Below are 27,169 nucleotides of genomic sequence, written 5' to 3' on the forward strand. Positions count from 1 at the left end.
ACAGAATATTACAGTTGAGAGAGCTAGTAAATACAAGTATCTAGGAGTATGGATATGTGATGGTGCAGAATATCTCAGAGAGCATGAAAAGTATATAATAGGTAAGGGCAACAGAAATGCAGCTGTAATGAAAAATAGAGCACTTTGGAATTACAACAGGTACGAGGTGGTGAGAGAGATTTGGAAAGGGGTCACGGTGCCTGGCTTGACTTTTGGAAACGCAGTGCTATGCGTGAAATCCGAAGTGCATGCGAGACGAGAAATAAAACAGCGCGGAGTAGGTAGACTGGCTTGGGGGGCACATTGCAAAACGCCAAACCAGGGAGTACAAGGAGACATGGGATGGGCATCATATGAGAGCAGGGAAGCGGTGAGCAAGATAGAATTTGAGGATAGGTTGGGGCAAATGGATGGGGAGCAATGGGCACGAAAGGTTTTCAGCTATTTATACATGAGGAGTGTAGACACAAGGTGGAGACAGCGCACTAGGAAATTAAGAGGAAAGTTTTTGGATACGGAAGAGCAAGTCTCAGTTAAGAAGAAAGTTAAGGCCACAGAAAGGGATTGGTGGCTAGAGGGAATGCAGACAAAGACGGCTCTGGAAAGCTATAGATTAAACAAAAGATTTATTGCCAAAGAAAGCATTTATGACAATTCTAGGGGAAGCTCATTGCTGTTTGAGGCGAGGACGGGTGTTCTGCGAACCAGAACGTACAGAGTGAAGTACCAGGAAATTGATACAGTGTGCACTGCTTGTGGAGAGGAAGACGAGACGGCTGAGCACTTGATACTCTACTGTAAAGGGCTTCACCCTATGCCTACCGAAGACAACATAGATTTAATAAAGTCATTGGGTTTTAGAGACAGCGAAGGGAGAGTGGATTTCAAGACTGTAGAGATTACCAAGCAAAGATTAAGTGAATGGTGGCAGAAATCGAGAGAAAACTAGGTATTTTCTTATTCACTGATGGCAAGGGGGTTTCATAGCCTCATTTTCTTTGCACTGCGGAGTGAATATAAATTTCACATTTAAATATTCTAAGCTTAAATGGTAAAACAAAATGGCTAGGTGGCGTAAGCTACCGCCCGATCCAAAGGGCTCAGCCGTATTTATCCATCCATCCATCCAGGCCTGTACATCAATGCGAGAAATCGTCTGTGGTGGCATTTCGATACAGTTCGATATTCTTCTACATCCAGAATTTGACATCCCTGGCCCCTTGCTTGGTTTTCTCTGCACGAGCTTTCTTTGGAACGCGCACGGCTGCGCCAGTTCTCGTGCAAAGGGGCCAGTTGCCACGCTTCGAGCTCACGTCTCTAGCAAATGTAGGCAGAACAAAACGCAAAAATCGTCCTGAGCCAAATGGCGAGACACATGCACAACAATACTACCGACGCGTTGAAAAATATAAAATTGCCTGTGCGCCGTTATCGGAGATTTCAGAGGCCAATGCCACATATTGCAATGTGATCAGATTTATACTGATACGAATGAAGGTGACGAGAGGACGACCGCTAAACTGAAAGTAAAAGTTTAATCGGCGAACTTGTTCCAAACAAAAAAAAAATGTAAACAAAGAGCGTCAAGGCAGCAGAAAAGCAAGCGGCGATTCGGCAGCGTAACAAAGAGCGAGAGCGAGACTGACTCGACAAGGTCGCTGGCAGCTGCTTATCTAGAGTGCGTCACGTCACCATCTCGAAAATTCGGCAAAGAAGGTTCGAGCGTCGCGCGTTCGGGGCGAGGATGAACTGGCACTTTCGAGGACAAGAAAACAGGCGAAAATTCCGTCTGGTGCAAGAATGAACGCGAATCTTCCAGAAGACCGTGACCGAGCGTTGCTTTCTCGGCTCTGCGGGCGGCAATATGACGGGCCGGCCCTTTTATCGTGCATGTGTTTGGATCTTTGTGGATTTCCGGCAAAACGTGATGACGTCATAGTCTGGTTTCCAAAATTCTAGCTTGAGGAATTAACTACCTAAATAAAAAAAGACTCTTTTTTGGGCGGTCAGGTGTCTCATTTAGGTAGCTGGGTGTTTATTTTGACCCAAACCACGAGACTGGAAAACACAAAAAATAACACTCGGGTTTAGATGTTGAGTTTGGTAAACCCAAAGTAGGACTGGTGCAGGGTCACAATAAAAAATGCCGAGGTTAAAAATAAACTCACAGCAATAAAGACTAATTATTAATTTTAATACGAATTCGGTGATAAATGCAATGACTGACCAGGCAAAGATTCTGGGTCTGTTGATAGCTTTTGCACATAGTTTAAGCAACTTGCAGGGTGTCACAAGAGAAAAAATACAGGGTTTCTTTTTACCGCAAGAATAAACTAGGCATCGCCGAACGCTCCCCTACTGAAAAAAACCATTTGAAATTCAAATGGGTGGCAAACTGGTAAATCAAACGGGTCCAAACTTGTCGACCCATTTGGATCAAACGTGATTATGGGATACGGGTAGCCGTTTGGAACGGTACCCGCTCGAAACGGTACCCATTTGATACAGGTGCCCGTTTGATACCGGTGCCCGTTTGATACAGGTGCCCGTTTGATACAGGTGCCCGTTCGACCTTGCACGTGACCACACGTTTGAAAGTGCCATTCAAATCGGGAAATTATGCGCTAGCCCTAAACGGGGATCGTCTGGTAGGTTGGTTATCTTAAACTTATTTAAGACGTTCCGAAGCTCATAAAACTATTTGTAACATGGAGGAAACACGTAGAACAAATGTGCTCACGTAGGTGCTTGCAAATGGACAGGAAAACAGACACAAAAAACTGTTTTCAATTCTCCTCAAAGTTTATTACGTCTTCTGTAGACAAGTACAAACGTGCAAGCGATCTGTGAAATGTGAGAGGCACTCTAAGCTTTTATACAACTGGGAAGATAGCAAACCAAACAAGAACCGAGGTAATTCTAGACTATGAAGGTAGACTTTCGGGAAATTATTCGCCTGGCTGCCGCGAGAATAGGGGCTGCAATAATTATATAGATAATCTGGAAGAGTACGAGTAGAAGAACGGTCAATCGTTGCCAAGAAGTAGGTTGCAGTGCACTTACCATAAAAATAGCGGACTTGAAAGATGTAATCCGTGATATTTGTCGACACGGTCAAAGCAGGACAACCACACAAACACAAATGAGAGGGAACGGCTTCTTGGAAGTTTCAACACGATGTGGCGCACAAGCTGTCAGTTGCCGAACCCAACCAAACCGCAAGAATTCCTGACTTCTTTGAAGCATTGCTTGTTGCCGATATAGACGTAGGACTTTTCGAACACTGATAGCTTTGGTGCACATCCAATACGTTGTCGAGAGACATCCTAATAAGACCGCAGAGTTAGGCGACAGATCGAAGCATGTGGACGCGCGAAGTTCGAGCTGGAACTGACAACAAGCAGAAAAAGAAAAAAAGCGGCTGCTAGGCGCACCCCTCCGGATCTCGATGCTTATCAGCGTGTAGCTCGCGCGCGGCTTTTCGGGTGACAAGAGAGGAGGGAGGGTGCGAGCACCACAGGGACAGCCCCTCTCCCTCTCCCCAGACAACCCACAGAGATTTGTTTTTGTAACCTCGAAAAAAATTAAAAAAAAAAAAAAGACGCGCGCGCGCGCGCGCGCGTTTTAGCGCGCTTGAATCTTGGAAATGGCGGCGGGGCGGCCAGAAGCTCGGCTTGCGCCCGAGCGAAGAAAGTACTCAGCGCGAGCTCGTAGTTTTACTGCTGCAACGGCGGGCGTGCTCTCGCAATGCTCGATGTTCTTGCAGCCGCGTGTACGCGTGCTACCTTCGCTGCGTCTTGAATTAAAGTGAAACGGAGTCTAGACGTACATTATTTCACGCGGTCGCGTCTTCTGCGAGAGAGATTCGAGCTGAATAAGTAAATTGAGGCAACAAAGTTTTACAAAGCTTTAAAGTTCTGGCAAAAATATCGGCTCACCAACGTCGCGCGTTCACGTAAAAAAAAAAAAAAAAAAAAGTGTTAGTTTTAGTTGCAGTATAAGCGAACCTCAGCGCAATTGAAATATAAATATAATTACTTGCATTACGCGGACGATCTGAAATCGATGAGCCGGCGCTCCCAGCCTTCCGGAAACATTGGCTGCCAAGGCTGGAACGCTAGGCGTGCCTACGCCGCCGATCTGTACGTTCAGTATCAAACGGGCCCCGGAGAACCGTTTGATTAAACCGGTGCAGTTTGCTACATGGTCACCGGTTTGAGCAAACGTGCGACAACTTTGCCCAAATGAGTCGCCCATTTGCCCAGACGAACGACCCATTTGCCCAGACGAGCGACCCGTTTGCCAAAGGAGTGACCTGCTTGTCCAAATAACTGACCATTATGGCTCATACGGGGGACCCCTTTGAGCCATAAGGGCGACCCCTTTGACAAACTGGTGACCGGTATGGTTAAACTGTTACCGGTATGGACCCGTTTGTTCTCATATAGGCGCCAAATGGTTTTTTTCAGTAGGGTCATTCTCCGCCCGTAGGTAGCGCTAGAGGTATAACCAGATGTCAAAGTTTCAGCCCAATGCGATACCTTCTTCAAAAATTATAAGTGATTTTCTGAAAAGTTCAATGGGAAAATAGCGGCCGACGGAGTTTTCAAAAACATGGGGCTCTATGGGCACCAGGAACGAAAAACAGGCAAAAATGGGCTCCATTTTTTCCGTTGGAATTATAAAAAAATCACATAACTTTTTAATAAGGTGTCCGTTCGGGATGAGACTTTGGCATCTGGTTGTGACCTAGCGCTACCTTTGGGCGGAGAATGAGCGTTAGGCAATGCGTAGTTTATTTTTGCGGTAGAAAAACAACAACCCCAACGGTCGCGTGCTTAGAACGAGTTTTTCCCACGTGATTTCATACGATCGCAATTGTTCTTGACAAACAACAATGTTTAGTCAGGCAAGCGGTCATATCTGAAGCTTAGAATATTTTCTATTTTTTGTGGAACACGTGGCAAGTTGCATAGGTTTCTTTTTTTTATTTTAGAATCCGCGAAAAAGAATGCTCTTGGGTTACCTTGGTCTCTAATAATTCATGAAGCACACAAAAGAGCACGAACTGAATCGCTGTGGGAAACGAAAACAATAATGATAAACAAGGGTGTAATCACGCGAAAACTGAGGGCATTGCACATATACAGAAGGTAAGCTTTGTTTCACTAAATATATTACCAATAAAGTATTTGGTTTTATTGAGCGAGTGAAGTGGAACATACAAGTGCGAGCATACTGTCCTGAACTACACTTCCAGTGAACAAGCGCACTATCCAAAGCACTGAGCTTGCTTTTATAGCGTTTGGGGCGCTCAAACCTTTGAAAACACAATTATAATCAATTCTATTATTTCAAATATTTTTATTAAGTGTGCCTATGCGTTTTTTTTTTTTTTACTTTTACGTTCACGTGACATTTTCATAGTTATATATTATATTCCAGAAGTCTGACAACTATAGTCTGTTTCATTATAAGTAAGAGCCACATAATCAAAGATGTAGACAAAAAATAAAAATAAAAAAGAACGCGAACACACATTAAAATGCGATGTAACGGCGCATTCAAAATTAGTCACTAGTTTTTTAGAGAGCAGCAATTTCGTAGGACGACATTGTTACCCGATGAAGGTTATAAAAAGTGCAGTGCAACTGTTAGCTCGGGGTCTTTAACGTGCATTATGCAGTATATGTGATACACGATCGCACGAATGTAGGATGCAGATGGGCGACTGAACCCAGGGTTCCTGCTAAAGCCCCTTGATAAAGGCGTTTTTCACAAGTACTGCCAACCTTTATTGTGAAAACGCGAAAGACACGTGCCACGACCGGGCGCTCCGCCGCCATTCACTTTCAAGGGCCAGTCATTATATACCCGTGCCACACGGGCAACTTGAACTCCATTTACAACGAATGTCATCTGAAGGATCGGACAATCAGCGCGCGACACTCCGAGCGTGGGGCTTTCCACGCGCGACAGGTCGCGAGCCGATTCGTTGATCAAATGAATGTCCTTCGTTGATTCGAGTTGCCAGTGTGGCACGCGTGCCACACGGGCATCTTGAATGTATTAGTGCTGCGTCGCCATTTGTGCCCAGGGGCCGGTCGATACACGGGCCTCGTGCACTGGCACCTTTGAGGTTATTTGAAAGACCAACGCGAATACATCGTGGGGATTTAGTCCCTACATGCTCTGCAGCGGGAGCTCCGTGCTTTGAACGGAGCTCGCACTCGAGCATTTCTTCACGTGCTCTGATCTGCGGTGCCACAACACACTCGGCCAACGATCCCCCACCGCACTTGATTTATCCTGTGAGGTAGACCAAATGAGCTACACTTAAAGTATCGGCAATTTTTCCCCCGATATTTTTTCAAGCGCCGCCTTGTTGGTGGTTAGTAACAAATCAAATGCAACTGCCGGTCGTCATTATTCAAAAGTGCGACTTCCTCAGCAATAGTTTCGGTGTCAGGAAGCTCACGTAATATTGCTTTGCTTTGTCGCCAATTGTTTAAACAATTGTGGAGGACAGAAAAGCGTTTCCTGTGATTTCAGATAAAGCTTTAGATAACTGCCAACCATCATTTTAAGCATCCATATCTGTATGAAGCGTAGCTTATTTAGTGGGTCTAGTTTAGCCCGACCGCGTAGGCACAGAAAGAGAACAAACAGCTTAACTTCGCGCTCTTGGCGCTGCTTCAGTGGCTTCATCAGCCCGTAGCCTTGTTTGCGCTCCGAACTAAGGTAAAGCAAAGCAAATATTCAGATCTTAGGGTTTCACAAGCCAAACCAACGAAAAGCACTTGACACGCCCAAAGTAAGAAAAGAAATTATTGCGGGTTTATTTTGACTAACCGTAGATTTTTTGAGGTGCAACCGAAATCTCAGATTGGCCTCCATCGGATTGCGGGCACCTCGGCCGATATTTAAACCTGACAAATATAGATTCATGGGCTAGCGCGTTGGCTGAGAGGAACTGAGACGTTTTAATGTCATTGCCACTTAAGAGCCACCTAGGTGGTTTTTGAAACAAAATATAGTCGAACCATTCTGACAAGCATAGTTTGATATCGTAAATGATTTATGCAAGTGATAAAAACATTAAAATTTTTTCGCATACGTGGCGGAATCTGAAATGGCAGAATGCATTTCATGGCGCCCATTTCAATTGGATCGCGTCGGGCATGTGTACCAACGCACAGTAGAACGCGCGCAAATGTAGCTGTGGTGCACCCGCAGCCTCGCGCTTGTTCTCACATCTCTGGCTCGCTCACTGCGGGCATGCAGGCATCTGACACCCTGAGATCTGGCGCTTTTTCCGTCTTTTACGTGGCGTTCGAAGCGGCACACGACGGAAAATGCACATCAAGCTGTTCTTGAACACGTGTCGCCATCTGTACTTTATATTAAGAAACTACAATTCGCCATAACTGAATGGGAGAAGTTTGAGGTCTTATAGCATTCTTAAAATGTAATATTTCGATATGGAAGTTCTGGAAAATGTAAAATCAAAGGATGCTTCATAATTTAATGTCTCGTTATTTTGATTACTTGACGTGATTCCGTTTTTATAGGGCCATAAAATATTACAATTTTAAACTTTATTTTTTATTTTAAAATATACATTATGTGTACAGTTCGTTGCTTACTTTTTTTATTTTATTACATCTAACCGAACGCTCATGTAAAATATCGTAGACGATGGGACGTTATAACTCGAGAAATAATTTTTTCAATATTAGAGACCGTGGTCTATTAAAAGCCAAATAATTAAAGAACAACTAAAAATAATCGTAATATCAAGACATTAAAGCATTGTTGAAAAACTGCTCTTTAATTTCACACTAATTTTATAATTGTAAGACACATGGAAAGAAAGTTATAAGGCATCAGAGAAGCACCAAAACGTCATGAACGGTGGGGTTGCGCCTTAAGTTGCAACCCCACCCTTGGTTAGTGTGATTCTGAGTCAACAGATAGCGGTGCGATCGCCTTCCAGACCTATACATCAATGGACAAATCGTGTGTGGTGGCGCTTCAATACAGTGAGGTATTTTTTCTATATCCTGAAATTGACATCCCTGGTCCTTCGCTTGTTTTTCTCTGCGTAAACTTTCTTTGGAACGCGCACTGCTGCGCCCGTTCTCGTGAAACGGTGCCAGATGCCTACGCTCCAAGCTCACGTCTCCAGCAAATGTGGTAATAAAAAAACGCGAAAATCGCCCAGAGCCAAATGGCGAGACACATGCACAACAAAACAACCGATGCGTTGAAAATTATAAAATTTCCTGTGCGCCGTCAGCACCCCTTGGGGATTTCGAAGACCAATTACACATATTTCAATGTGATCATATATATATGACGGGCCGGCCATTCTGTCGTCCATGTGTTTCGCTCTTTGTAGATTTCCAGGGAAACGTGATGACGTGATAGACGAGTTTCCGAAATTCTAGCTTGAGGAATTAAATACCTAAAAAATCAAAACAAATGAACTCCTTTTTCTTTTGGGAGGGGGGGTGGGATGGGGGGGGGGGGGACGGGGGGGAGGTTAGGTGTCTCATTTAGGTAGCTGGGTGTTTATTTTGACCAGAACCACGAGACTGGAAAATACAAAAAATGACACTCAGGTTTACATATTGAGTTTGGTAAACCCAAAGTGGGACTGGTACGGGAGTCATAATAAAAAAATTGGAAGGTTAAAAATTAACTCGACGCAATAAACGATAAGAATTAATTTTAGTACGAGTTCAGTGATAAATGCAATGAGAGGCCGGGCAAAGATGCTGGGTTTGTGGAGTGCTTTTGCACATAGTTCAAGCAATGTACCAGTCTTAGTTTGGTGATTTAAGCGGTCAAGTAGTGGTGTGCAAAAATGAAAAATATGCAAACGTGCAGAGTTTGACGTTATACAGAATGTAGTGTAAGCACGCACAGGGTACGCTCATTAAGACTAAAACATCGCTACATTCTACACTAGTATTGAGCGTATCAAAAGTTAAGGGTGCATCGCAAGCTGAAGCTTGTGCCCATATACTGCTCAGGCCGCAATGTTTGAATGTTCATAGTACTTTATTACCCTCAAATTTGGTGTAAGTTGTCTCCTGATTGCTAACAACAGAAACAAGGAAGCATTCTAACTCTGGGTTGATAGAAAAACTCTACCTATTGACAGCTACCAATCATCTCGGCGCTGATTATGAGTATTCACTGCATAACAACGGTCGCGTGTTTAGAACGAGTTTTTCCCACGCGATTTCATGCAATCGCAGCTATTCTTGACAAAGAACATTGTTCACTCACGCAAGCGGACACATGTGAAGTTCAGAATATTTGTCTTGATTGTCGTACACGTGGCAATTAGCATAGGTTTTCTTGCAATCCGCGAAATAGAATGCTCCTGGGTTACCTTGGTCTTTAATGAATATAGCACAGAAAAGAGCACAGGCTGAATCGCAGTGAGAAACAAAAACGATAATGATAAACAAGCGTGTAACCACGGGAAAACTGAGGGCATTGCACTACGCAGAAGGTATGCTTTGTATCACTAAATACATTACCAGTAAAGTATTATGTTTTATTGTGCGAACGAAGCGGAACATACAAGCGCGAGCATGCTGCCCTGAACTACTCTTCTAGTGAACAGGCGCACCGTTCATAGCAGGTGCTCGCTTTTATAGCTTTTAGTGCGCTCAAACCGTTTAAAACACAATTATATTCAGTTCTATTATATAATTTTTATTAAGTACGCAACGTGCCGTTTTCTTTGTTATATATTATTTTCCCCAAAGTCCGACAGCTATATGCTGTTTCATCATAAATAAGTAAGAGGCGCATAATCAAAGATGTAGACAAAAAAAAAAAAAAAAAAAGGAACGCGAACACGCGAACACACATTAAAAATGAAATGTAACGGCGCATTCAAAAGGGGTCGTTAGTTATTTAGAGAGCAGCAGTTTCGTAGGGTGACATTCTTACCCGTTGTAAATCATAAATTTAGCCAGTGCAGTACAACTGTCAGCTCGGGGTTTTTAACATGCATCACGCAGTATATGTGATACACGATCGCATAACGGTAGGATATGCAGATGGGCGACTGAACCTGCAGGATCCCTGCTAAAGCCCCTTGATAAAGGCGATTTTCACAAGTACTGCCAACCATTGTTGTGGAAACGCGCAAGACACGTGCCACGAGCCGGTGCTCCGCCGCCAATCGCTTCAAAGGGCCAATCATTTTATTTATGCGCCGCCATATGCCTTCAATGGCAGCTCGAGACACGGACCTCGTGCACTTTAACATTTGACGTTACTTAAAGGGGCGATGCAACGATTTTTGTCTTTTGCGCAAACACCACTTAGAACGGATCCCTGACGTTAATCACCTGTGAAATACCAGTTCGTTTTTCACCACACGCAATCGAAGTCGCAGAAAAAGAGAATGAAGAAAAACGAGCAGAATTCACCCCCTCAACTCGCAGCCAGGACAAGCGGCCACGTGATCTGAAGCTGATTATATGCCGCCGATGAATTGATTGATTGAAAACACGTTTATTGACTTTATATTGCGCGGAGCGCGCTGCGGAGGTCAGTTAGAAGGAGGAGAAGGGATTAGGAAGCGGGGGCCAAAGAAAAGAGAGGAGGAGGAAGGGTGTGTACTTGGGCTAGTTGGTTATTCATGAATAGGAGGTAGAAGCGCTAAAAAACGACGGACAAGTTGAAGAATGACGAACACCACAGAGCGCTAACTTGCAACTGAAGTTTATTACTGAAAAACACGTACACATATATACACCGTGACATCAAAAAGACAAGTGGCAATAATGCCGCTTCATCTATCTAAGGTTAATCTATGAATTGTTTACTATTTCGAATGATTTCAAATATGCCACCTCAGAGCTATACAGGTTTACTGAGGGAGTGCTGACACACATGCCCTGATCGTACTTCAAAATAAAAAACGCCTCCGATATCTCTCTCGTTTTTTTGTCTCTATTCCGAGTTAAGATAACGGTGTTGTCAAGCCGTGGGACACACCCACATCTGTTACAGTGTACAGCCAGATTGCCCGAGGGTGATGATCTAACTGACAGGGCATGTTCCCTGAGTCTGTCGTTTATGCACCGACCCGATTGCCCGATGTACACCTTTCCGCATGATAAAGGAATTTTATACACCACTTGTTCCTTACACTCTACGTATCTTGTTTTATGATTCTTATGGCATACGCCTACGCGCTCATCACCACGTGCCACCCTTCCACATAGCTTACTCAATTTTTGAGGGGCTGACAAGAGTACAGGGACCCCATGCTTTTCCCCCACTTTCTTTATTCTATGGCTCACCTTATGCACATAAGGTATCACCGCTGGTCTAGACTTTGGCTTGTCTCTCACGCCACATTCCCCTCCCCCCCGAAGTTTCTTTAGTAAGCCTTTAGTAAGGAGGAGGAGGCCAACACTTCATGGCTTCAAGGCCTTCGTCGACGAGGGAGGGGGAGGCCGTATCCTCTTGGCTGTAGCCGATGTTGATCATAGCCATGCGCTGGGGTTGGCAAGGCACAGGACACGCGCTGAGTTCCAAACATTGTTATGGCTCGGCTGTTGTCGTCATTGCAGCGATTGGACACAGGACACTACCCGAATGCGTCTCGAGCTATCGATTATCACGAGCCCAAATCGAGTGTCCACGCCATGCTCGGGTCCAATCTATGAGCCGAATTCCGATATCGTCACTGGGCGGTACTCCTACCACCCAGCTACGTCATCACGTTTTGCGAAGGAGAGATTGAATGAAAACACTCGGTTTTGTCCTCGAAATTACAGCGCAACAAAGGAGTTTCTTGGTCAACGGCGTTGCGTGCGAGTATCCTTGAGTCCCACTAGTGCCAGTAAGCTCGTGTAAAGTAAAAAAAAAGACATTCCAATTGAATATCGTTGCACCGCCCCTTTAAAGGACAAACGCAAACACATCGAGGGGCTTTAGTCCCTACAGGTTAGTACAAGGCCACAGTAGGGACTGTACTAACCACAGTCCCTACTGTGGTTAGTACAAAGCAAACGCCACCGCCGATCGTCATGATTCAAAAGTCCGACTTCCACAGCATTAGCTTCGGTGTTAGAAAGCTCTAATACTGCTTTGATTTATCGCGAACTGTTTAAAAATCTGTGGAGGATGGAAAAGAATTTCCTGTGATTTCAAATAACGCTTCAGATAACTGACAACCATCATTTTAACCACTAGGATTTGTATGAATCATAGCTTATTTAGTTGCTCTAGTTTAGACCGACCGCACATGCACAGAAAGAGAACGAACTGCTTGATTTCGCGCTTTTTGCGTTTCTTCAGTGGCTACAACAGCCCGTAGCGTTGGCTGCACTCCGAACTAAGGTAAAGCAAAGCAAATATTCGGATGTTAAGGTTTTACAAGCCAAACCAACACAAATCAGCTAACACACCCCAATAAAAAAAATAAAACGGGTTTATTTTAACTAACTGAAGATCTTTTGGCGTGCAACCGAAACTCAGATTGGCCTCCGTCAGATTGTGGGCACCTCTGCCGGTATTTAAATTAGACAAGATTCGTGGGCCAGCGCATTGGCTCAGATACACTGAAGCGTTTTAATGCTTTGTGTTTTCTTTTAATATTATTGCCTCTTAAGAGCCACCGAGGTGGTTTTTGAATCAAAATATTGTAGGACCGTAAAATAGTTTGTTGTTGGGCGAGTTGGTGAACGTTTCGATACATGGTTTTGCGCAAGAAAGACGGACACAAGAGAGAGAAACAAACACGAGCGCATTCCCATTCCGACAAGAATAGTTTTATTGCGAAAATGATTTTTGCAAGGTCGAAAAACATTTAAATGTTTTCGCATACGTGGCGGAATTCCAAATGGAGGAATCGGTTTAATGGCACCCATTTCATTTGGATCGCGTCAGATATGTGTACCGACGCACAGTCGAATGCGTGCAAAAGCAGCTGAGGTGCACCCGCAGCTTCTCGCTTGTTGTTCTGTCATCTCTGGCTCGCACACTGCGGGCGTCCAGGCTAAAGACAAACGAAAACATATCGAGGGGCTTTAGTCCAGGCATCTGCCACCCTGACATCTGGCGCTTTTTGTGTCTTTCACGTTGCGTTCCAAGCGGCACACGACAGCAAATGCGCCTCAAGCTATTTTTAAACACGTGTCGCCCATTGTATTTTGTATTAAGAAACTGCCATTCGCCGTAAATGGAAAAAGGTTGAGGTGTAATAACATTCTTAACATGAAATATATCAATATTAAAGTTCTCGAAAATGTAATATCGAAGGATGCTTTATAATTCAATGTCTCGTAATTTTGATTAGTTGATGTGATTCCCTTTTTATAGCATCATAAAGCAATACCATTTTAAACTTTATTTCTTATTTTAAAGTATACATTATCTGTACAGTACGTTGTAACGATGGAACGTCATAACTCGATAAATAGTTTCTTCAATATCAGAGACTGTTGTCAATTAAAAGCTAAATAATGAACTAACAAGTAAAATAATCGTAATATCAAGGCATTAAAGTATCTTTGAAAGACGGTTGTTTAATTTGACATTAACATTCTTATTGTAGAATACGTAGAAAGAAATTTATAAACTGTCAAAAAAGCACCAAAATGCCATGCATAGTGGGGTTGCACCTTAAGGGCCAACCGAGTCCGACTGTGGCAAAGAGAGCTCAAAGCTTTGAAATGGCTCCTGCTGAGGTGGCAGATGCATGCAACCCAGAGCCGTATATGTAGAGAGCTTAGTCATTAATTGGTAAGAATAGGGCGAAAATAAGGGCATGCATTGGACGAAATTGTTTCAACGACCTTGGGCGCGATGATTGACAGCTCTTGTGACAGACCACAATACTCTGTTTCATACTTAGCGTTCAACGCTGTCAAAGCTGCTGGCGCGAGCATGGGGCTTGATCTTGTTGATCATTTGCACGCGTTATCGCGCAAACAAAGCCATAAATGAAGCCACGCGCTCGCAGCAATAGCTTTAACAGCGTTGCACGCTAAGTATTAAAGAGAATATAGCCACAAATAGTCTCCTAGCGGAGGCATGAGCTTAAAAAGTACCCTCCAATCTTCAATTTCTAGGTAAGAATGTATAAATTTCATTTCAACATGCTAGAGTTAAAATGTGCGACTCTTCGTATCTGATAGGTCAAGGCACGTGTCGTTGTCGTCACTGCGACATTAAGAACGCACCCAGTCTTTCTTTTGATTGCACAAGGGGCCGCTGCCGCTGCCGCGGCACCGAGTGAGATCTATCCCTTTTTTTTTTTTTTTTACTATTTGCAGGTTGAAACGTTTGATTATTTTTTCGTCGCCCATACCGGATACGAATATTAGGCGGTGTGGAACGAGAGTACGCGAAAAATATCTATATATTCATTCACTTTCAGCCTCAGTTAGAAACAAAAAAATACTCGCGCCGCGCTACGCGAATCCTTCATGGTGATCCCAGATAATTCTCACTTCGCAAGCTCAACACAGGGGGGATATGCTGCGCTGGCGGCGGCGACGCTATCGCTGCTCCACCTCGGCTTCCACCGGCTCCTCCCATTCACCAAGCACTCTGAATATACGGCTCTGATTAGCGTTTCACCGGATTTTTTTTTATTTATTTGGAGCACAGGGTCAGGGCCTATGAGGCTAAACAACCTTTTTAGAAGTCTCAAGTTAGGCGGTGTAGGGTTAACACACTTGCTTATTTCCCAAATTGCTTCGCGTTTTTTTTGTTTTTACGGGACTAGGAGAACCCTTTTCTGAGGACAGTTCCTCAATGTAAGCTGGCCTTTTTTGTGCCAACGTTCGTAGTGTCATCTTGTTTTTCGGAATCACCACGCTTAGCGGGCTTCCTTAAAGAGGTGGCTGATTACTTTTCATTTTTGAATGCAAGGTTCTTGAGCGATTATTTGAGTTCCGTTTTCAGGAAGCGGCTTGTGCGGGACTTGAGGGACATGCGTTTCACCATTCCACTCTATCGATCTTCATTTTCTGACGGACCTAGACAGGACTTTTTACAGAGGGTGAAAAAAATGTCAATAGCGCCACGAGTAAAAACTTTATTTTTTAAACTACATACTGCAACGCTATTAGTTAAGCCCTGGCTTCAAGATAAAGGAATATATGTACCCTCGACTATAAACTGCTACTTATGTAAGGCCCCTGAAGCCATTAATCATATTTTCATTGAGTGTTGGGATGCCATTTTCCTTAAGGACCGTCCTCAAAAGAACAATAAAAAATGAATTATACATAAACCCACATACTATCCGTTATCTCCCTCTGAAGAAAAATGAAACTATGCCCATTGATACTTTTGCAGTTCTTGGTCTTTATAGCCTCTGGCAATCTAGATTGAATGTACAGCACGCAGACGTCGCACTCCTGTATACGCACATTGTATTTTTAGAGTGTATTTCTACTTTGAAATCCTTTATCGAGGCGATTCCAGATATGCCCAAATGGGCAAGTGTTTTTGATCAGCTTCTTGCTACAAAGTGGCTGTAAGGGACGCCCAGAAGACTTGGGTGTTTCCTTTTTAAACCACTGACCAGCGAATGTGCTACATGCCTGTATATATATATATATATATATAAGTCAAAGATGCGTACTGTCGGAGTTACTAATTCGAAGTTTATTACGACGTTTCGAGCGGGGACCGCTCTTCATCAGGTAGCGAGTGTACAAGAAATAAGAGGGAGTAAAGTGCAGTAGGAAATAGAAACAGCGTTGACAAAACAGATAGTTTACACAGAAAGGAGAGGGCACCAAAACTTGCAAATGCATAAAAAAAAAAGAAAAAAAAAAGTTGTTGGTGGAGAGATTATTTCCTCTCGCACAAAAAAAAAAATAAAAATAAAAAGTGTTTGAAAGTCTTGGGTTGGGAAGGGGTGGCTCGTCTTCAAACAAGAAATAGGATACATGTGACCACCGACGCCCCCAAATCCCGTGACATTCCTTTGTGCTAAAGGTCGAAGCTAAACACTCTGGGGGATTTTTCCTTAGATAAGGAGTGGTAGGGATGTGACAGTTTATGCCTGCCTGAGATTAACCGCTTGAGCCGCATTTATCCGTTTTGGAGGTTCTCTTCTGACTTAAACGCATTAGGATGTGGTTTAACTATCGATTGTTAAGTTTAAAGATCTCCTAGTGTCTTCAACGTGTGCATCTAGAGAAGCTCAAGGGCGGAGAGGATCAGCTCTCCAACGAGCCAGCCAGCGAGCAACGAGCTTTGGGGTGTGCACCCTCCTCTTTTTTTTTTTCTCTCAAAAACACGCCGTTTGTCTGTACTTATTTCGCGCTGGCTCTCCGACGATGTTTTATTTGTAATTTATTTTGATGTTGCAATTTGTCATTTAAAATTTCCGAACCGGTTCGCGAACCGGTTCGCGGATCAAATTAATCGAACCGGAACTGAACCTGAACAAAATAAATGTACCTGAACCTGAACCGTAACCGAACCCGTATTTTTTTCGGTTTGACACACCGATATATATATATATACGGCTCTGATGTAGCCCACTTGAAGCCACTTTTTATATGCGTCTACGACGACGAGCACTCCCGCGTGGGTTCAAATCCCATTCTGGTCGCCAGTTTTTTTTTTTTTTAATTTCTATTTATTTAGAACGGAGCTTCTGTAACTGGATGCCTGTACGACGGCAATGAGGAGTACAGTGCCCGAGCGGAGGTGCTCGTGACCATGCGCGCTTCTTCCCCGCGCCCTTAACGTCACACACTACAAATTACCTTTTTGAATATTGTATTACTCCTAAAGATCCAGCAAGTGATATACCCACTTGTGTTCACCGCCGTGAAGCGGATGCCTCTGACGTTGTGACTTTTGATTCTCTTAAGTGGCATTATGCGCCTTGATGAGCTTGATTTTGCAAGTAGCGTCAAATGAATCACTGTGGTATGCACCTCCTCCCCTCGTCCTCTACTCTCCTCGTCATTTCCTGTGCTCCTCCTACTTCCTACTCCTCCTCCCCTCCTCCATACCCTCCCCTCATCCTTCCGAGCACCCTCCATCCTCCTCCTCCGTACCTTCCCCTCCAATCGTCCTTCTCCATACCCTCCCCTGCTACCACAGTTTGAACGCTAAATTTAGCTGGAAAATAGACGCCACGAAACCTCAACACCAATTCAGTTTCCCCGCTAAATTTAGCGCGGAAAATGACGTCACATGACTTCGTGGCACGTCACCCATGAACAAATTCAGTTTCCTCGCTAGATTTACGGGAAAATTGACGTCCCGTGACCTTAACTGCAATTTAATTTCCCGCTAAAATTAGCGGGCGGTTACGCCGCCGGCGACGGCTACGGTGACAGTGATAGTACGTTTACACCTCAGAAGAAATCCGCTCCCGGCGGCGACGGCGACGAGCGGGTTGCGTTTACATCTATTACCTTCGAGCGGCGGCGGCGACGCCGGCTGCGGCAGCTGTTCTCGTAACATCCCGTCAAATATGACGAGAAGGCGCGAGAGTTCCCGCCTCGGCTCTCTCTCTCCCGGGCGTTGCTGCTCCCGGAAGAACGCGTACTCGTGACGTAGGCAGCGTCGCGCTGCGCAAGAATGTCACATACGGTCAGCGAAACGCCTCGTTCGGCGGCAGAAATAGATCCCGGACCTATACGGCTCGCCGCCGCGTTTTCCGCCCAGTGTTTCACCCCAGCGGCAAAAGCTCGGCGGATTCGCTGGCGGATCCGCAAGTGTAAACTTACCATAACACCGCTATTAGCCCCGAGAGCGAACACAAGCGTCGCTGCGGTCGCCGCGCCTTGATTGGGTGAGGTGTACCGTGACGTCAGGGGGATGACTCCGCTCCGCGATCTCGCATCGGCTCGCTTCCCAGCACCGGTTTCCTGGTTCGGCGTTGTGTGCTGCAAGCTCTTCGAGGAGCTGGACTTCGTTTACCCGGTGTACGAGACGTTGAGTTAGGCCGACATTGACGTGCTTCCGTACATTTATAAGCCTGCTTGTCCCTTTTACCTTTAAAATTGGGATACAAATCCCGAAAGCTATCGGCGGAGGCGATTCCACCGATGAACCTTCCCGTTCGTCCACACGACACAAGGCAATTTTGCGAGGGATCGGTGAAGCGGTGGCACAAGTGTTACAGACGCTGGAATTCTGTTCCTTGCATGTTCATGATTTAGGACGACATTACATCCCGCTTTCAAGGCATTTGAAGTGGCATTTATATCATGGGCCTTTGGGTGGTCGGCAAATTAGCTCGCGACCCCGACTTTGCGCTGCCACTCTGCATGCGCTGGTTCGCAGATGTTTTAAAGGCCCTGTGTCTGATTATCTTTGAAGTGCTCATGGAACAGGGTTGTTTTACATAAATGTAGCTTCTTCGTGAATTAATCATATAGTTTATACACGTATGCGGGCATATTTTTTAGAAGATGCACAATTACTGAAAATTTGTTTGTATGGTAGCAGCAAAAACGGCCGAATTGCCCCCAGTTGCCTGTATGATATGTATTGAACTGCCCAAAATATGCACAGCAATAGTGCCGTAATTTCGAATGTTTATACTTTTTCCTGACGTTTTTATTCCAGCCTTGGGTATTTCAAGAATACACCGTTTATTCTGAATTATTTCCAATTAAAAGAGACACTGCTGCAGGTCCCCAAAAGCTTCCTCAGCCTCCAAGCTCCCTACAGCTGGACTCTCTGACATCAAAGGAAAACAGGAGTAAAAGCAAGCATTCGAACGTCTGTCCAGTGGTAGCATCTACCACTGGACAGACGTTCGAATGCTTGCTTTTACTGCTGTTTTCCTCTGCCGTAAGAGTAAGAGATTTCTGCTACTAGTGCTGCACCAGCACTAGTAGCAGAAAATGTGGAACTGTGAAGGGCGACAGTCCGCGATAGAAAAGCTTCTGGTATTTTAGATTCAGCTAGGACAATTCGATTTAAGCAAAATTTCATTTTTAGGGCTTAAGGGACTAATAACGAGCTAGACACCTTTGCTCTTTGCTTACGTTTGTTATACATTACTTGCGGGTTGATATAAACAAGTCCACAGATGCCACCCGTGTAGTCCATTGAAATAGTATCCGAATCCAGCAAAGGTCAAATGCGAGTAATGTATATTATAAATGTTCCTTGTTTTTCTTACTTTGCCCCTGCACTTGGGCTGTCTTACTTGTGATTCTCTCCCCATGGCCCAGACTGTATTTAGCGTGTTGCTCGAGCAGCATCCAGCTTTTCTGCTTCGGCGATCTTGTTTAAAAACAGAGATACAAAAAAATAGTATACATAACCTGCCAATTCATTCAGACCATCAGCAGCATTTGTTGAACGAGATGTAAATCTATAGTGATGCTCCTGCAATTGTGGCCATATTTCTTTATTTTCATATACCAGCTGCGATTCATGCGTTGCCTTCCCTGTCAACAATGCTTAAAATGTTGGTTGAACTTTCCCCTGTAGCTAGAGGCCATACCTCAATAAAGTCACATACGAAAATTTACACTTCCTACGAGAAACACGCCAAGAAAAATTAAATAGAAACGAGCGCGCTGACAGCTAGCGTCGTCACAGCCTCCACAGGGCGAGCGGGGCGAGTCAGGGAAAAATTCTCTCCTCGCCGTGACGTCACCCCGGTTTGCCGTAAGGGGGCGCCACGCGAACTTCTCGGGGCTAATACGCGGATAAAGGACGATCCAAGCCAACGCGTTTTTGTGGGCGCTTAGGTCGTGCACTTCCCAGAAATTGCGGTGATTCCTTGCGCCTTGCGGGCGCGCATAAGAGATGTGGATGATTTTAACTTTTTCTGGACGCGCGCAAAAACGCGCTGTGACGTATTCTCTCCCATATCCTCTCCCGGCCCATCGGTGGAAGGCGCGAGTTCCGGCTCCGCGTTTCTTCGCCGTCTAGCGTAGATGCCCTCCGCTCCCCCGAAAGCGCACCGTCCTATCCAACGCGCATGGCTGTGACTCAGAAAGCGCACCGGAAAGAGCAAAAACGTCACGAAATACGCAATATCCGGGAAGCGCACGACCTACGCGCGCACAAAAACGCGTTGGTTTGGATCGCGCTTAAAAGCGCCTAAGAGCTGCGCTCTAAAACCGCCCATTCTCTTGAAGGAAGGAGCCCATTCTTTTCGAATTAAAGTATTTGAGGATATGATTTTACAGCGAAGCTGTATATCTCTACCAGCCAAGGAAATTTTCGTGTCGTTGGCGTTGTAAGCAAAAAACTCCCGGCGAACAATTGGAGGCAAAACAGCTTATCTCCTTTGAAATCAGGCATACAGCATACAGCTCAGTATCCGTTTCAATAAAGAACAGCACAAAACAAGCATCATCAAAATTAGCATCAAAACCACACGATGGATGATAAGGCGCGTGTGAACAATAGAAACACTCTCCTAAGCGTTCCGGTAAAGATTAGGTTGGCAGCTGCTTCGAAAAAGGGTTGACGTCATTCGAAGCCCTCGTGTGAAGTGCGAAGTGCAGACGAAAAGGCAAACAGCGCGCAGAAAACGGGGACTAGAGGAAGTGCAGACAGGACAAGCGCTGACTCTCAACTGAAATTTAATCACCAGGAAACAAAACAAAGAAAACAGCAACTCCGCCCACGTCACATGACACATTCACCACGTGTCCAAGAAAAACATCTCTTTGCTACTCAGGCCCAGTGACGTTGCAAAGGGGCAAACGCATAAGTGCGAACGGCATAATGGCTGATAACGGCGCCTGCGAAGAATGCGAAGCAGGTTCCTTTACCCCGCGTGTTTTTTTTTTTTTTTTTGTGTCGGCGTTTTTACGAAAAAAAAAAGACTTTAGAAGATTTAAGCAAAAAGTACAAACACCACGCATACAACATACAGCGCAACATTCGTTTTAATAAAGAATAAGCACAAAACAAGCATCCTAACCATATAATGAATGATAAGGAGCTCCTGAAAACAATGCCAAACACGTAACACATACGTTCCCGGTGAGGCTTACTCTTGCCCAAGCTGCCGCGGCGACGGCAGCTTGCGATGCCAATCCCGCCCCCCCCTCCTCCCCCCTTGCGTCCGGACGCAGCGGATGCTACGAGCTATCCCAGCCAATCCCGTTCTCTGGACGTGGCCCGTGATACGCTTTCCGCGCGTCGCTGTGCCCCCTCTCTAAGGTCACGTGACGCTCACACGGCCTCCGATTGGCTCCGATGGCTCGTAACATCCGGTGCGCTTAAACGTAAGATGAAACGGAGTATAGCAACTGATTTCATTGTTCTGCAGCACCGCGATGAATAGGCCATGCATAGTTTGGCCTCCCGAGGAGCAGCGTGAAAACTAGGAGCGGCAAAGGGAAAAAGAAACGGCAATTCGACCAGCGGTGGCATTTCGCATATAGTGCAGTAGGCAATCGTGGCAGGTGATACCACAGCTTCGCTGACCAACCGCCTTCACAGCGTGGATTGGAGCAACAAACCTTTCTGTTTACTCATACTGTTTTAATCTCCAAGAGCGAAGATCGAGTTAAGCTACGCTTCGTTGGAGCGTACCGCCCGATTATTCTGTCGAATTTGGACTATAAGATTTTCATGAAGGTGCTGGCGGAACGACTTCAAGGCGTGATCACCCTTGTAGTCGGTCCTCACCAGACGTGTGGTATTAAGGGGAGGACACTTGTTATAAACGCGCATGTAGCGCGAAGTATTTTGGAGTGCTGCGACGATTTCCAACGAAAGGTTACGCTTCTACAGGTAGACCTCGAGAAAGCCTTCGACCGCGTATCCCATGAAATTTGTTTTTTCCATCTTAGAATATGTTCATTTAGGTTCGGTGCTGTGCGATGGGGTACGCATGGCTTGCCTTAACTGCGCCACCCGTCTGGTTTTTAATAAGAGTGTGAGTGAACGCATCCCCCTTTTTTTCTTCTGTTCGGCATAGATGCCTGCTTTCGCGGCTGCTATTTTGTATTTTTTCTAAAACCCTTTTGTTTAAATGTGTTACGTAGTGGGCATATACGCGGCTTTAATTGACAAGCCAGAGAGGTTCGTTTTTTCGCATTCGCCCATGATGCGGCTATTTTTTGTACTGACCAAAAGAGTGTAAAGAAAGCCGAAAACTAACTGAGAAGTTATGCGAGAACGCGTGTACTGCTGTAAATTGGCAAAAGTGTCAGGGGTTTAAGCATAAAGATTGGCCCGCCAAGCCCACTGTTTTTGAACATGTCACGTGATCCGACACGCCGGTGCGGCATCTTGGAGTTCCACTGGAACAATACTGCGAGAACGACGAGTATTGGAATGAAGAAGCTCAAGCGCTGCGCGCAAGGCGAATAAGTGGGGCGGGGAGAGGCTTTCCAATGTTTGCGCGTGCCTCGGTATGCAACGACTTTTTACGTGCGAAGGTATGGTACGCGCTGCAGGTACTGCACTGTTCGCGGGATAACATCCAGCGCATACACCGCGTTTTTGTTTTGCTTATTTGGAGCTCGACTTGGGAGAGAACGAGCCGAACTAATCTTTTCCGGCGTGTGAAGGATGGTGGGCTGGGTCTGTCGCATCTTTTTGTTAGACAACTCGTTAATAGGTTCTGTTTTGTAAGGGACCAGAAGGACCTTCTACTGCGTTCAGTCATTCAGGTGCGGCTAAGCAGAGCATTGCCCGAATTTATTGTTTTGAGTGATATTCATTCCAGTTATGGTATACGCGGTTTTTCGAAAGAAATTGTGTCTGCTTATTGGTTCTTCGCAGCGCGGTTTTCGCTCGAGTATTTGTCTAATGTGTCGCGAAAGCGTTTGACCAAACATTTGATTGTTTCCCTTTTTCTTACTCCACTGTACCGTTCCTTGTACAGTGCGGAAAGTGGTCAAGATATTTTGAAGCTTGTCAAGCAAATGAGGGTACCCGCCTTCCTTAAATTCTTTTTCTTCAAACTACACAGTGAAACCCTGCCGGTCAAAGTTTTTTTAGAGGGAAAAGGTATTCCCGTTGCATGTTAGGTAAACTGTTTACTTTGCAAAACGCCAAAAACGATAGAACACGTTTTCCTTAACTGCTGGGACGCAGTGTTCCCTTGGGACGTCCTTTAAAGGACCCTCAAAAAACACCTACCGTTCACACCTCGCGGAATCCGATATTTTCCTGTTGATGGAGGTGACAACATTGTACCCTATGACATGATCATGCTGGTCGGTCTCCATAGCCTGTGTCACTGCCGCATGGCTGTAAGACACGCGGACGTTGACGTGCGTCCCGCACACAACTATTTTGTTGAAATAATGTTTTTTGAAAGGAATGTTTAAGCTTCAGCAGCCACCCCAGGACTTTTGGCCGCTTCTTCAGGAGCTGGCGACCAGCACTGGTCTGTGAAGGTATTTGATGAGCTTGATATTTGAATGTGCACAATAGCCTTTGAGGCTTTTGTTTTAGCCTTTTATTTTATGTGTGATGTGTTTGTCACGTAAACCAAAAACAGGCAATAATTTAAAAAAAAAGCGTGGTCTAATGGCTAGGACACCTGGTTTTACCCAGGAGGCCCGGGTTCGATTCCCGGCGTCGGAAGGGCTGGGTCTCATGGTGTAACGGTTAGCGTTCTGGACTCTGAATCCAGCAATCCGAGTTCAAATCTCGGTGAGACCCCTTTTTTATGACGGCATTTGCTGAGCTATTTGGTGCCGATGCGGACAAAAAGCAACTGTCTTTCAGGTGTTCCCGTTCCGGCGTGGTCTAGTGGCAAGGATACCTGGCTTTCACCCAGGAGGCCCGGGTTCGATTCCCGGCGCCGGAAGGGCTGGGTCTCATGGTGTAACGGTTAGCACTCTGGACTCTGAATCCAGCAATCCGAGTTCAAATCTCGGTGAGACCTCTTTTTTATGACGACATTTGCTGAGCTATTTGGTGCCGATGCGGATAAAAAGCAAATGTCTTTCAGGTACTCCCGTTCCGGCGTGGTCTAGTCATTCTTTTTACGGCACTCGTCGAGTACGGACGCAAGAATAGTAGGCTCTCACGGAGCTGTGATAACGGCCCCCGCTGGCCGCGGTGACTCGGCTATCGGCAATATCGCTGCTACCAAGGACTACCCTATCGTCTTGCCTTCGCTGCCCTCCGGAGAGGCGATGAAGCGTGCAGTTATTCTGCACTGCGACATCGCCGGACGACCCTACAGGATCGAGGATTTTCGGCAGCCGCTGAAGGACGCCGGCGTCATCCAGGAAATGGGAACCTTAGGTGCGTACTGAATGTCGCACGTATGGTTCCTCAACTTGCGGACGGACGAGGCAAAGAAGAAGCTTTTCGAAGCCGGGTAGCTCGTCATCAAGAAGAAGAAATGCCTTGCCAGTACGGCGTCAGCTCCGCATAAAGCTACACTGGGTGTCTTTCGACGTTACCAGGGACGCCATACAACGAGCTTTTGCGGAGTTTGGCATCGTGAAGGAGGTGACGAGCGAGAAGTGGAGGGTCCCGGACTTCGAGCACGCCGAGTCGACAACCCGACTTGTCCGCCTGGAGCTGCGCGAGGGTGTCACGCTCGACCGCATCGCGCACCAGCTGCGCCTCGGCGGTGGCACGGTCCTAGTGGTAGTTCCCGGCCGACCTCCGATCTGCCTCAGGTGCCGCAGCACGGGGCACATTCGGAAAGACTGCCGCGTCCCTAGGTGCAGCGAGTGCCGCGCCTTCGGGCACGAGCAGGTCGACTTCACCCGGTCGTACGCTCGGGCAGTTGGGCGAGGCACGGACGGAGGAGATCAGAACGAGCTCCTCATGGACGAGGAAGAAGCAGAACGAGCAGCGGCGTCGGCGGCCACGCAAGACAAGGCCGAAGATACGAAAGAAGTCGTCGTTGTCGCCAAGGAAGGACGTGAGCTCGACGGGCTCCCGAAAAGTGTGTCTTCTGTTCCAGCCGCTCAACCGGAGTCGGCGACCGGGACCACCGCCAAGGTGGTGGACCCTGTTCCTGCACAAAGTGAGGACAGCCCTCCCACGGAGATGGACTTCGACGTGGCGGCAGTAAAGCGTCGCCATGACGATGTCAGCGCGGCATCGCAGGAGGGGCGGCTCAGTCAGCTTGAGAAGCAATGGAAGACTGGCAGCGGTCGGGGGATACGCGTCCCCAACAAACCGCGTTCGTCGTTGCTTACACGTGGCGACAAGCATGCTCCGTGACCGCCTGTTGAACTGGAACGCGCTTTACTACGCTAGCTGACAAGGGTAAGCGCCGTAGGGTCAGCCTCTACTAGTTGATGGTGACGTTAGAAAGGCCGTTGCGTTTTTGCGACATTAAACGCACGAGGGCTCTCAGCGAGGCGTAGACAGAACCAGCTTTACCGCCTCGTGACGGAGCAGGACCTGGACATTGTCGCCGTACAGGAGACTAAAGTAGAGAGCGTGGAGCAGACGGACGTTATGGTACGGTCTTTTACGGCGCGATATGACATCTCTGTCAGCCATGCGGTGGTGACGTCGGCGGGGTGTTTTTTTGCTTATTCGTAATAGTTTAGGAGCTACAGTCAAGTCCGTGACTACGTGTGCGTCGGGACGATTCGTATTATGTGATTTTAGTTTTTCTTCCTTAGAATGGCGTGTTATTTGCGTGTATGCTCCAACTAGAACTAAAGAAAGGTGCAGGTTTTTTGATGGCATTCAGCACTACTGTATCTGCGAGCGGCTTCTCATTTTCATGGGGGATTTTAATTGTGTGTCTTCTTCGAACGACAAAACCAGTTCTACTGCTTATAGTGATGCGAGCACCGCGAGTTTGAATTCCATAATTAATGAGCATGGCCTTGACGACGTTGGTGAATGCCTCAGAAATGGGCGGGAGGTACAGTTTACCCACTTTCAAGGGGTAAGTCGCACCCGCTTGGACAGATTGTATGTTTCGTTGGAGCTGCTTCCTTTGTGTTACGAGTACAGTGTACGCCCAGTGTCTTTCAGTGATCACTGTCTGGTATCTGCTTGCATTAAAGGAGCGGTGCAACGATATTCAATTGGAATGTTTCTTATTTGACACGAGCTTACTGGCACACATGGGACTCAAGGATACTCACACGCAACGCCACTGTCCAAGAAACTCCTTTGTTGCGGTGTAATTTCAAGGACAAAAGCGATCACTTTCATTCAATCTCTCCTTTGCAAAATTTGATGACGTAACGTGGGGATCGCAGCACACCCAAGTGACGATATTTGAATGCGGTTCATATATTGGACCCGAGCATTGCGTGGGCACTCGACTTGTGCTCGTGATAATTGCTAACTCGAGAAGCATTCGGGTAGTGACCCGTGTCCAATCGCTGCAATGACGACAACAGCCGAGCCATAACAATGTCTGGAACTCGGCGCGTGTCCTGCGCTTTGCCAACCCCAGCGCGTGGCTATGATCAACATTGGCGGCATATAATCGGCTCCAGATCACGGGGCCGCTTGTTCTGGCTGCGAGTTGAGGGGGTGAACGCTGCTCGTTTTTGTTTAATTTTTTTCTGGGACTACTATTGTGTGGGGTGAAAAACGAACGCGTGTTTCATAGGTCATTAACGTTAGGGATCCGTTTTAAGCGGTATTTGCGCAAAGTACAAAAATTGTTGCATAGCTCCTTTAAAGGTAACAAAGAAAAGAAAAATTCGTTTAGCTGGGAGCTATGGAAACTCAACTCCAAACTCTTAGAGGACTACCTTTTTAGAGCCCAAGTACAGGCTTCTATAGAAAAAGTAGAAAATGGGCAAAAATTGGAGTATGGGGCGAAATGGGAACTTTTTAAACAGGAAATAAAGATAAAAGCTTTAGAAAGAGCGAGCGCAATTCAGAATGAAGAAAAAAAGAAATGAAACGTTACTGCGTTACAACTTGCAAACGCTGATAAAAGAACAGTGCAGAATGCCGGGTGCATTCAAAGATGACATTTGTACTTTGAAGGCAAAACTTGAACTAATTGATAGAGAACGTTATCGTGGAGCGTTGGTGAGAGCGCGGTCTGGTAGGCTGATAGCTGGGGAGACGCCCACTAAGCGCGCCCTAGGCCTCGAAAAAAGGAACGCGCGTCGCAATGAGATAGCAGAAATAGAATATAGTAGTGTGCCTACTAGGGAAAAAGAAGAGATAGAACGCGTCTTTTATGACTATTACAGCACGTTGTATGCTCATAATTCCGTTCAAACGGAGTGTTTTAAAAAAGAGTTTTTGTCTTCTA

The 27,169-nt window shown here is 46.0% G+C and overlaps 1 protein-coding gene and 3 non-coding genes across 4 annotated transcripts; all 4 read left to right on the plus strand.

The window, feature by feature from the left end:
- The first annotated feature begins 15,479 nt into the window (after positions 1-15,479).
- Positions 15,480-25,228, plus strand: LOC120848219. Its single transcript, XM_040220192.2, has 2 exons — positions 15,480-15,491; positions 24,460-25,228. The coding sequence occupies exons 1-2, from the start codon at positions 15,480-15,482 to the stop codon at positions 25,147-25,149; spliced, it is 702 nt and encodes a 233-aa protein (XP_040076126.2). The 3' UTR covers positions 25,150-25,228.
- Trnaq-cug lies at positions 23,551-23,622 on the plus strand. The gene has a single exon. It is a non-coding gene; the product is annotated as a tRNA-Gln (tRNA).
- Positions 23,699-23,770, plus strand: Trnae-uuc. Its single transcript has one exon. It is a non-coding gene; the product is annotated as a tRNA-Glu (tRNA).
- On the plus strand, positions 23,777-23,848 carry Trnaq-cug. Its single transcript has one exon. It is a non-coding gene; the product is annotated as a tRNA-Gln (tRNA).
- Positions 25,229-27,169: the final 1,941 nt, after the last annotated feature.

This window comes from Ixodes scapularis, unplaced genomic scaffold (assembly GCF_016920785.2).
Source record: "Ixodes scapularis isolate PalLabHiFi unplaced genomic scaffold, ASM1692078v2 PGA_scaffold1__304_contigs__length_218370807, whole genome shotgun sequence".
Lineage (NCBI taxonomy): Eukaryota > Metazoa > Arthropoda > Arachnida > Ixodida > Ixodidae > Ixodes > Ixodes scapularis.